This window comes from Musa acuminata, chromosome BXJ3-6, assembly GCF_036884655.1.
Source record: "Musa acuminata AAA Group cultivar baxijiao chromosome BXJ3-6, Cavendish_Baxijiao_AAA, whole genome shotgun sequence".
NCBI lineage: Eukaryota > Viridiplantae > Streptophyta > Magnoliopsida > Zingiberales > Musaceae > Musa > Musa acuminata.
This window is the reverse complement of record NC_088354.1, coordinates 33651622-33663884: the sequence shown is the minus strand read 5'-3', so window position 1 is coordinate 33663884 and position 12263 is coordinate 33651622. Positions and strand designations below refer to the sequence as shown.

At 36.5% G+C, this 12263-nt stretch overlaps 1 protein-coding gene across 2 annotated transcripts; it reads left to right on the top strand.

The window, feature by feature from the left end:
- The first annotated feature begins 750 nt into the window (after positions 1–750).
- Positions 751–11097, top strand: LOC135641514 (probable LRR receptor-like serine/threonine-protein kinase At1g53440). 2 transcript variants are annotated; one of them, XM_065156891.1, is made up of 24 exons: positions 751–1085; positions 2071–2245; positions 2348–2419; positions 2516–2584; positions 3253–3324; positions 3413–3484; positions 3607–3678; positions 3841–3912; positions 3999–4070; positions 4155–4226; positions 4330–4401; positions 4568–4642; positions 4764–4829; positions 4930–4992; positions 5079–5117; positions 5228–5277; positions 5408–5778; positions 6018–6210; positions 6290–6427; positions 7722–7840; positions 7953–8163; positions 8295–8532; positions 9768–9918; positions 10513–11097. In XM_065156891.1, exons 1-24 carry the CDS (start codon positions 950–952, stop codon positions 10864–10866), a joined length of 3024 nt encoding a protein of 1007 aa, XP_065012963.1. In that variant the 5' UTR covers positions 751–949; the 3' UTR covers positions 10867–11097. The 2 variants fall into 2 exon arrangements, with proteins under 2 accessions (XP_065012963.1, XP_065012965.1); XM_065156893.1 differs by lacking the exon at positions 751–1085 and adding an exon at positions 1868–1984.
- Positions 11098–12263: the final 1166 nt, after the last annotated feature.

Here is a 12263-nt window from a genome sequence, read left to right as displayed (position 1 = left end):
ATACATATATATATATATATATATATATATATATATATATATATATATATATTCCCCTCAAAGTAGGATATTTATTTTCTCTAATAAATTTTTTTCTTTTTTTTCTCTTTTAAACATGATAATACTAAAATAAAAAAAACTCAAATAGATTCAATTTCATCACTTGGAAAGGACAATCAAATTTGATCATATGTATAATCAAAGCAGGATATTAGATGTGAAATGGAGATATTTTATGTTCTCTAATAAAATTCTTCTTTTTTTCTCATTTAAACGTGACAATACTAAAATAAAAAAAATCAGATCGATTTCATTAATTGGAATGGACAATCAAATTTGATCATATATATATATATACATATATATATATATATACATATATATATATATATACATATATATATATATATACATATATATTTATATATATATATACATATATATATATATATATATATATAATCATTCAAAGAATTAGTTATATATATATATATATATATATATATATATATATATATATATATATATATAATCATTCAAAGAATTAGTTATATATGCATATATATCCCATTCAAATTACCTATTTTATTATTTGAATTTAAAACTTATTGAAGGGTAGATATGCTATTAAGAAACTTTGAAAGGATATCACACCAACATTAAGGTGGTAAGAAGATTATTTCCAACTTCAGCATTAAAATAAAAATACTGCGTCCACTTGCCGCCCATTCCGATCGACCGGGAAAAGACGCGTGACATGTTGGTAACTTCCTTCACACCGGCAAAGAAGGCTGTACGTTCAACCTTCCCTTTCCGCCATCGTCAGCTCGTCAACTCCGAATGCTTTCTTTATAGGACGAGCCGCACTGTTCGATCTCGTTCTGCATCTTGGAATCCTTGCTAGATCGGGACGATCCGGAGAGAGCGAGCGCGAGAGAAGTGCAGAGAGATGAGAGCACTCGGTGGGACGCGTCCCTCATTTCTCCCACGTCACTTCCCTCTTGTGCTCGTCTTGCTCGTTCTGTGGAGCTTCCGTTCCTCCCTCGATCTGGGCTGCGACGCCCAGAAACTGGCCCCGGATGAAGGTGCGCTGCTTCCCCACTTTGCTTTTAGTCAGAATACCTCAGATTCTCAGCATGAATCGATGGTTCCTTTGTGAGGTCATAGAATAGCTTGGCCACCACACTTCCCTTTTGAGCTCAAGTGCGTCGCTGTAGTTTTCGTCGGAATACCTTGGGTTTAATGTTGATAAAAGCTTCAGATCTAAAGGGGACCGAGGTATCCTTACTCGACCCAAGTAGCCGCCACAGCTTTCCGAATGTCTCCGGTCGTTTCTTCATTTCGAATAGGGTTTTGTTTCTTCTTTATTCGAAGAAGAATATTGTCTGTCCTCTCCACTGCTATGGATAATTTGTGTCACAAATTTCTGTCATTCCTGAATTGGCACCGGTCGTCATCCTCCGCAATAAATTACCGGTGCTTATTGCTCGCGTTCCTCTTTGTTCTCATCACTTCTGTACCCACAAGAAAAGTTTATATCCATCTTTGAGGGCTAATTTTTGGGTATCCAAACCCATCTTTTTCTGGGGATGGGGGCGGCGGCACTGTCGATGTACAAATAATGTTATCCCGCGCGGGGACAAATAATTGTTATCCCGCCGAACTCGTTTACTTACATCGGACCGCGTGTCCCGTCAAAGTGATGGGTATCGGCCTCAACAATTGGTAAAAGATCGGAGTTTGACCGATCCTGACCGTGGGATTGGTCAACCTAAGTTTGCTCTCTGCTTGTATGAAGAATTTATGCTCTAGAAATGATAGAAATAATATGTAGGTATTCTTTTTATTCAATGCTAAAAACCAATTGGTTTCTTCGGGGAATTGAAGATTGTACAAACTACAAAGTGTATATCTGTGTGTGTGGCCAACTTATGCAATACGATCATCAATGTATAAGACAATGCTTACCTCTGAGATGATGGAGGTAAGAGAACAAAAGCTTATATGTGTATTGGTTTGATCGCTCTGCAGTGGTATGTGGGACCTAATATTTGCATATTCCAAAAACAGTTGCAGCATTGCGAGTGATTGCATCCAAGTTGGAAAAGAAGTGGGACTTTTCTGTGGATCCCTGCAGCCAAACCAATGGATGGGTCGTTCCAGGTCGAAGTGACATGCCTGTCTTTACTGACAATGTCACCTGTGACTGTAATCGTACCTCCAACGTTTGTCATGTTACTAGCATGTAAGTTTTGTTGAATAAAGGCCCATTTACACAATCATACATCTTTTTTCGTCATTTATTTAGTAGATAAGATCATGTTTGTTCTTTTTTTTTTGGCTGCAGTAAACTCAAGGGTCAGAACTTAACTGGCACCCTGCCAGCTGAGTTCTCTAAGCTTCCCTTCTTAACAGATATGTAAGTCTACAGTGACTTTCTCTTATCACTCTATCAAGACGGAAGTTAAAAGGCTGTTGCAAGATGTGGCTCATGTTACTTTTACTCTTTGTACAGTGATTTAACCTGGAATTATCTGAATGGAACTATTCCAGCTGCATGGGCTTCTCTTCCTCTCGTCCATCTGTAATTTACTTCATTTCAGTTATTAACTTATGTTTATTCTTTTTTCTCTTTTCTTGTTGCTGGATACAACATACCACATTGTTGCTTGACTTGGAAACCAGTTTTTTTCATTATTAATGAAAATCTGGTCCACTGTGTCCTTTCTAGATAAAAAAATTCTTGTCGGCAGAAAAATTTCTTCTCAACATTTTCACTTTCTTGTCTATAAACTCATCGGTCTATCATTGCCATAAATGAAACCATCTCTTGGTTCGCCACCCTATTTCTTTCATCGTTATGTATGTGATTTGCCACTACCATCTCTTCTTCCTCTTCCCATCTCTTCTAGATACCAGTTGCCATTTCCTAGCTACACCCAGTTTTATCTAGTCGACAACTGCAACTATCATCCTGCCACCAATCATCATTGCCTCTTCCTCCACCAACAGCCTCTACTATCCACTTCTCATGCACTCTCTGTTGATAGTAAATTGTATTTTAATTATAAGTTTAATACATCCAGAGAATGATCCTTAATAGTTTTAAAAAGTAGACACAAGTATTAGCTTATTGACTAGGTTGGCATTTCTTTTAAAATTGTGGAGTTCAGTGATCTAGGTATGGTTTTTATGATGACTATAGAATTATATAAAACCGGAAGAAAATTTATGTATTGTAATTCTTTGCAGGTCCCTCCTTGGAAATCGGGTTTCTGGGCCAATTCCTGAGGAATTCGCAAAAATGATCACACTTGAAGAATTGTAACATTATACCTTCCATCTTTATTTACTCTTAATCACCAATTCTTTTCCTTCTTTGCTCATGGTGGAATCTCATCTCATCGGTCAGGGTTCTTGAAGGTAATCAGCTGCAAGGACCCATACCTGCGGCGCTCGGTAAACTTGCTAATTTAAAACGATTGTAAGGCTATGCAAAAACTCTTATCCTAGCCTGTAGGATGCCTTCTGTTTAAGTTATGTGATAAGATTCTCTTTTCTAGTTTATTTGGTTGAATGGTTCAACCCTTCTTTCTTTTCCTACAGCCTTGCCAATGGGAATAACCTAAGTGGGGAGTTGCCAGAATCACTTGGGAACCTGAAAAACCTCATAATGTTGTATGTCTCACAAAGTCTTTTAATCTTTGCAAGTTACTGTGTGGGTCCATGGTCTCTGCAATGGTTTTTTAGCAGCCAGCAGATGGCCATTGCATAAGACAATGGGCCTAACCTATGTTCAGAAGAAGCAATAGACACCTAATCACTTCTAAACCTTTGCAGTTTGATTGATGGGAATCCAATCTCTGGGAAAATTCCAAGCTTCATCGGGAACTGGACACAGCTCCAGAGGCTGTACTGATCACTGACTACTATTTTCTTTTACTTAGATGTTAATTCTTTTGTTGTAATTAACAAATTGATCTTTTATATTTCTACAGAGACATGCAGGGCACGGCTATGGAGGGGCCATTTCCTCCCAGATTCTTGGCATTAAAAAATTTAAAAGAACTGTGAGAGAATAACTTACCCAATCCAATTCAAGATGTTTCATGCATCCAATAATTACAACCAAATTAGCTTGTCTGGTACTGCAGGAGGGTGTCTGACTTGAAAGGAGGAATTGGTTCATTTCCACAGCTGCAGAATATGAGGAACATGACAAAGCTGTATGTTTAAAAGAAAGTCAAATGCCGCAAACATCATGATCTGGTCTGATTTTTTTTTTTTTTTTACTTTAACCAGTTTGTACTGATTGGTGCCATGATGTAGGGTCTTGAGAAACTTGTCAATATCGGGTGAACTTCCTGACTATATTGGAGAGATGAAAGCTCTTAACAGCTTGTAAGTTTATCAGCGGGTATATTTGACAGGTTTTAGCTTCATTAGCTTCTTTGGGACAGAGCTCCACTTAACTTCTTCAGGAGAAGAAACTTAGTGTCCTGATTTTGTAACCGACCTGCCACCAATAAAATTGATTATTAAGATTGTCTCCATGGTTTTCTTGCAGGGACGTGAGCTTTAACAACTTGTCAGGTCCAATTCCGGGGACCTATGCAGCATTGACGAGTTCACTAAATTTCATGTAAGCAATTATTGTCATTGTCAGTGTTCATGCAATAAGGATAGCAAGTACATCCAATCTCATATCTTATTGTGCTGTTTGTAATTTATCTGAAATCCATTTCTTACCTTTTCTTGTATAGGTACCTTTCAAATAACAACCTGAATGGAAAAATACCTGATTGGATCTTGAACAGCGCTCAGAAATTGTATGCAATGTCTACTTCAGTTATTAGTATGCATTTCCTTCAGCTATAAAGATTGTCAAACATCGGCATGTTTATTCATCGTGACACGGATTTTCTGCAGTGATATTTCTTATAACTCCTTTACGGGATCACCTGCACCAGCTATTTGTCAGCGTGGTAGTGTGTGAGTAGTCGATGGTCTGAAATCCATTGGTTATCTAATTTGCCAAACTTTTCTTCCTTTTTAATAACTGGTTCTCTTGCCTGTAGTAACCTAGTCTCGAGCTATTCTTCCACGAATTCCGATACGTAAGCTTTCAATATACTTGCTTCCTTCTTTTTTCTTCACAACTTCCAATTATTGATTCTGCTTTCACCATAGAAGGATGCTGGTGTAATTTGACTGCTCCTTTTTACAGGACACTTTCATGTTTAAGAAGAAACCTACCATGTTCTGGAGAATCTAGAAGTGAGTATGATAACTTGCAAAAGTATTTTCGCTTTGTGATAACCTTTGAGCTCATAATTCAGGTTCTGAGAAGATGGCAAAAAAAAAAAGTTTCATGACTTATTGTGTCTGGATTTTATGTCTGTCACAGATTACAACTTGTTTATAAATTGTGGTGGTCCAAAGATGAGAATTGACGACATTGAGTATGAAGGCGACATACTAGATCTGGGTACATCTGAATTTTATGATTCTGAAAGTGGAAAATGGGCCTATAGCTCCACGGGAGACTTTGTTGACAATCAGAATCCAAAATTCATAACTGCAAACACAACGGCACTAGATATCACCAAGCCAGAGTTGTACATGACTGCTAGGCTTAGTCCGCTTTCGCTCAAATATTATGGGCTTTGTTTATACAAAGGAAACTACACAGTAAATCTGCATTTTGCAGAGATTATGTTTACAGATGATGAAACATATAGCAGCAACGGTAGACGCTTGTTTGATGTGTCAATCCAGGTGATTGATTCCCTCATCAAAATCTTTAATCTCGCTGGAATTTTTCTGTTGTTTTATCTGCACTAACAAAATTTAGTGCTGTATTATCTATCATTTGTCTGTGCTAAAACTAGCTGTAATCTAGTATGTTTCATCACTAGGTCATAGTTTTTCCTCTTTGGGCCACATATTTCTTTTTCTTCTTACTTTCAATTAAATTATTGGAATAATAGTTATGTCATAATGATTTAATATTGCAGGGCCGAAAAGTTCTGAAGGACTTTAATATTGCCAAGGAAGCTAATGGGACTGGTAAGGAAATTATTAAGTCCTTTACCGTCATGGTAGATGGCACTTTGGAAATTCATTTTTATTGGGCTGGGAAAGGCACAAACTCTGTTCCACTGAGAGGTGTATATGGGCCTCTTATATCAGCCATTTCTGTTACACCAAGTGAGCCTATGGAAGCCTGTTCCTATTTTATTGTGCATTAGTTACATGTCAATGTTCTAAATCGTTTGCTTTTGTGTAGATTTCAAGATTGATACAGGTGAAAACAAGCTAACTGTTGGAACTATTTTGGCAATTGTTGCTGCTGCTTGCATTATAGTTCTGCTGATTTTATGCCTTATTTTCCTGTATATCAGAAGGAAAAATTCCAAGAATAATGGTAAGGACATTATTTATGCATTTTCTGCTTTTTGTACTTCAATCATATCAAAAGAGGGGTTTTGTATCAGCAAGAATAATTCTTCTTTTTGTATTAGCAAATTCACTAATATAATGCTACAGTGCATTATAGACTACAACAGTACAGTACTGTTGAAGTACACTGTTATAATAGTAGTACTACAGTGCTACAGTGCTCGGTGCACCTAGGTATACCGCTCGGTACACCGTACCGGTACCAGTACCGAGCCCAGGTCAAAACACCGGTACGGTACGGTATTGCGAACCTTGCATTAAACTATGTCTCAAGTATAAAAAAGAGATTGGCTTCATTTTAGGTGTGATTTTCTTTGTTACATAGGTGATTGATTTTTGTTTCTAATTGTTAATTGATTTTTTTATATATTAAACTACCTGTTTTTGTTTAGGAACTTGTCATTTTATATTTTATCAGCTCACATGAAAGTTTTTCTTTTTTTTGGCATGGAAGAGTCATAAAATGGTTTTGTCACCATTTATCATCAGCTAGATGTTCAACAGACCTCATACTTAGTGGATTGTTCGAAGATGCTTACACCTAAGCCAGTAGTAGAATTGTATTCCATGGTTAACTCCATCTGTTTGTTATATCCTTATGTTTTGATGGTCATGATATATAGTCCAAAGTCATCCTCTAAGGTTCCAAATGTGGGATTAACAGTCTGTAACACCTAGACACCTCAAATACACCTGGTCTCGCCACCCACGCCACTCATCTTTAACATGTCTTGTGAAGTCCTGAACTACTATTTGATTGTTTCTAACAAATAGCTTACAGTATTCTCTCTGCTGTTAGAAGCTTATGTGAAATATGTAAGATTACATTTCATTATATTTTGATTTTTGATTGAATCAGCGAACAGAATCTAGTGATAATTACCAAAGTGTAATTCGTATCGAAGATCATTGTCTGCCTTGCATGAAATAATTCGAGGACCAGTGCATCTGTCCATTGAATAATGTCATATGTACTAATGAAATATTTTTGAGATAATTCAGCATAAATTAGCAGGAATGAAAAAAGAGTATTTGGTTTCCATGTGCCTTCATAAACTTGACCTCAATATTTTCTCTGCCTTGAACTTTAATCAATGGATGGATATCTCCGCACAATTATATTTCATAATTGATTAAGTTTCCAGTAACGACATTAGATATTTTGTTGATTAGTTATTTTCTAGGGAGGTGTTGCAAGTCCAAACCTCATAAATTCAGATTTAACATTTGTTATTTTCAAATGAAACACTTGCATGCAGAGCTCAGAGGTCTAGAATTGCAAACTGGACAGTTCAGTTTGAGGCATATCAAAGCTGCCACCAAGAACTTTCATCCTGCAAATAAGATAGGGGAAGGTGGATTTGGTCCAGTTTACAAGGTAAGATATGTGTTGAAAAAATTTAACTTAAATTTCTCACCATTGATCGGTTTCACTTGACTTTTCTTAGCATTGGCCTTACTGTTGTAATATTTTTTGTTGCTTGACTCAGGGAGTGTTGCCAGATGGTTCCGAAATTGCCGTCAAACAACTCTCTTCAAAGTCTAAGCAAGGGAACCGTGAATTTGTCAATGAGATAGGTGTGATATCTGCTTTGCAGCACCCAAACCTCGTGAAACTTTATGGATGCTGCATTGAGGGAAACCAATTATTGCTTGTTTATGAATATATGGAAAATAATAGTCTTGCTCGTGGCCTACATGGTAGGTGGTTCTCTAATTATGCTAAAAGAACTTTCTTATATATCTCGTTTAATCTCTCCTCTACTATCTTCATTTTTTTGCTAATAGTTATTTAAACCAAACAAAATTAACAAAAGTTTCAACATCAATAGGTCCTGAGGGATACCGATTGAGATTGGACTGGCAAACCAGGTGGAAGATTTGCCTAGGAATAGCAAGAGGTTTAGCGTATCTCCATGAGGAGTCAAGGTTGAAGATTGTTCATCGAGATATCAAGGCGACAAATATTCTTCTAGACAAGGATCTCAATGCAAAAATATCAGATTTTGGCCTAGCTAAACTTAATGAAGAAGAGAATACCCACATTAGCACTAGAATTGCTGGCACTTTGTGAGTATCTATTAGTTGTTTTGAGAAAGCAATATTTTTCTGTCAATATTCAGAATTCTTTTGCCATGCTGTACATGTGTAATAAACCATTAAAGAATCTGCATAGCGTATCAAAAAGCAATTCCAAAGTATCACATGTGACCGCAATTAAACATACAGACTGCTATTTGCCAAATCAGTTCTGGTGATACTTTAAGAGTGTCTTCATCAATCCTTTTTTATTAACCAAAATGAAACACATTAAAGGTATGAATTATCGTTCTCAATTTCTTGGAAACACCTCCCAATACTAGGAGTTGGATGCTTTTCTAAAGACCGACTGCAGGGCTAGATGCCTTTTGGTAGATAATAGATGCGTATACATGCTTATCTAATCAACATATGTAGATGCACACCAGAGGAATGTAATATCACCATGTAGTACAATTCGAAACAGATACATGTCAGGGTATGGACATCTAGAGAAAGATTGATTTTCTTTTGCAAAAATGCCTGTTAAGAGCTTAGTGTTCAAGACTTGTGATATTGGAAACTAACTTCATATAGATGGCTTCCTTGGCAGTTGAACTTCACAATATGCTCTATTTTTGTGAGGTTGTTGATTATCCGCATTTGCTTCACTAATTAAATTTTATTAATAATCAACAAAAATATCTTATTAATGATCAACGTGTTTGTGGTACTAGAACTATTAATAGAACAAGAATAGATTAATCGTGTAAGTAGCATTTTGTGGCACAGAATGGCAGATCCTAGTTGTTGCTATTCTTAAAGCAAGAGTTTCAATATATGCAGCATATGGAGTTAAACCAAGTACAAGCTAAACATAATTTTGCATTATCTGCTTTGGAAGAACTACAGTAAAGGATATTGCTTTTCTAACAGTGGTTTCTTCCTCAGTCGATATCTGGGAAAGAGTGGCCAACAAGATTCTTAGTATGATGTATGACAGCCACATAGTCGGCAACAATTTATTAATTACTGGCATGAATATTATTAGTTTTCATTCTTTATAGGACAGTCTTTTGTATTTCACAAAATAGTCTGAGCTTCCTTATAGTAAATGCCTAATGATAATTTCTGATGAATCACAAGTTCAGTGACTCCTAATAATATATGCATTCAGTTGATAATAGACAATCTAGAATAGAAAAATGAAGAAACTTTTTTGCTGGGTTTTTTTAGCATATTTTACCAGCTTTATGATCTTTTTGATGATGAATTTGATCATGCAGAGGATATATGGCTCCTGAATATGCAATGAGGGGTTACTTAACCGATAAAGCAGATGTTTACAGTTTTGGAGTTGTCGCATTGGAAATTGTCAGTGGCATGAGCAACACAAAGTATAGGCCAGAGGAAGACTGTGTCTACCTTCTTGATTGGGTGAGTATAAGCACTCTAAACATATGACATAACATTGTCTGATGACAGCCAAAAAATAATAATGCAACTACAATGTGATGACCAAACTTATCCGGTTGGCTCTCGACCACCAATTAAAATAGTAATTTTGCTTCAGGCACCGATCCAGATGTTCATTTTTGTTACATTTTGACCATCTTGTATTGATAATGTTATATCTAGAGAAGCAGTGGGAGCATTATTTACATAACGATTTTGTTTCAAACGAAGGCTGCTCAACTCGATTCACTTTATTTGCCTTGCACCATTTCAAGAAGCAAAATGATTGTCTCATTCACATTTGCTTGAATCTTAGAGGGTCCTATTACATTCCTTCAAGAAAACCACTGTGCTTATTTTTTATTATAAAAATTTGGTATTAGGAACATATCATATCAGTGCATCAAGTTGATCAAGCAATAGAAGTCTTCCACAACTATCTCATTTAACCAAAGACCTGCTCCCAAGGTTTCTTGGGACCTTCTCGTCAATTGATTGCTTTTGTGAACTGCTTCTAAATGCTTTCAAATTATTGTGGTGTTCTAATGAGCTTGCCGGTTCCTTTTTCTTCTCTAGGCCTATGTTTGTCATGAGAAGGGAAATCTTCTTGAACTGGTCGACCCTGCACTTGGCTCCGGCTTCTCCACAGAAGAAGCCCTGCAAATGTTGAAGTTGGCTCTTCTATGCACCAACATATCTCCGACTCTCAGGCCCAACATGTCGGCCGTGGTCAGCATGCTCGAGGGGAAGACACCCATAGAGCTCCTCTCTGTGCAGAGCTCAATCACCAAAGGTGATGATCTAAGATTCAAGGCTTTTGAGAAGCTATCGCGTGATAGCCAAACAGAGATCAACTCGACAGATTGGCCATGGCCTGATTCGTCGGTGTCTGCCCAGAGCACAAAAGGAGATACCACTCTGCTTCATTGAGAAGAACTTCGCTGATTATACATGAGAAAGGTATGCCCGTCCACTGGTCATTTTGATTTCACTGTCAAGATATATAGATGGTGATCTTAGTATATGTACATCATGCAAGTAGAAGATGTAACTTGTTGCTTAATTAAATACGGAACATCAAAATGCAGTCAACAATAAAATATGGAAGCTAAAATTTTCCAGACTGAAATTGTGATGAATAAAACTTCAGCAGTTTTTGTCTCTCTAGATTGTGTGTTTTTTGGGCTGATAAAAAGCTGTAGATATGAATGGCAAGCTGATGAACCAAACGCCATTCATATATCATCATGATTATATTTTGGTATTTTGGCCTTTGAGGGAGTATGATTAGATCTTTGGTAGGTGTTGGATTGAGAAGATCCATTTAAAAAATGGAGAAAAAATTTGAAGAATTTGGTCTCTTTTTGCCTTCAGATATAACTTTGTTGGCTAAATTGCTTAAGAATCCATTTTCCACGTCTTTTGTTATTCTTGTTTTCACCTTCGGTGAGTTTATCTCACCAGAGGGTGACAAAATGACAAAAAGAATCAAACAGTGCGAAATCGCTGAATACTGTGTTCTTTCTTTTTGCTGAAAATAGACATCTATTACCATTGCAAAATAATTTAGTACTCAGAAACTTTCCAAAATAAGACCAACCATTACTCTCTAAATTGTACAACAATATGAGATCGCCCATAAAAAATTACAGTGAACAACAGCCATTCCCTTTACAAAAAAACTATAAGAATTTTAGGGTATCCAATTGGATTACGGTGTCAGAAACATTGAGCTCCTTAGTCATCCTCAGTCCTGCTTAAACAGAAGGCCTGTTCCTGCATATACCCATAAAAAGAAATAAAAGATATATAAGTTTCGATAATACACTCAACAGCAGATAAGTGCATCCATTAAAACAATAATTAACACAATATAAAATGATAGCAGATATCCAACTAACTAACTTATGCCGGAACGTAAAATGATAGAATTTTGAGAAGAATTCACATGAAAAATACAGTATGGTATTTGATCAATTATTGAACTTTGTCATGGTTAGCTATACAAATCCATCAATGCTGAAGTTGGCAATATTTACCAGCAACACTACAAGGAAACACTAATAACAACAACAACAAAAACATGAAACTGATACCATTATTTTGTAGATAATGTCTTCGAGGGCTGTGGTTCTTTGTCTGATACATGTGAGCATTACAACAGACACAAAGGTGCACAATATAAGCAAAACGTAAACAAGGATAACACACAATAGATTCAAGTCAGGAAATGGTTGAAGACAGCAACACTGGTTGTTCTGAAAATGTAACCCTGATCATCACATATATGTAAGTCGACATTACCATCTGTAATTACTGTCCACGGT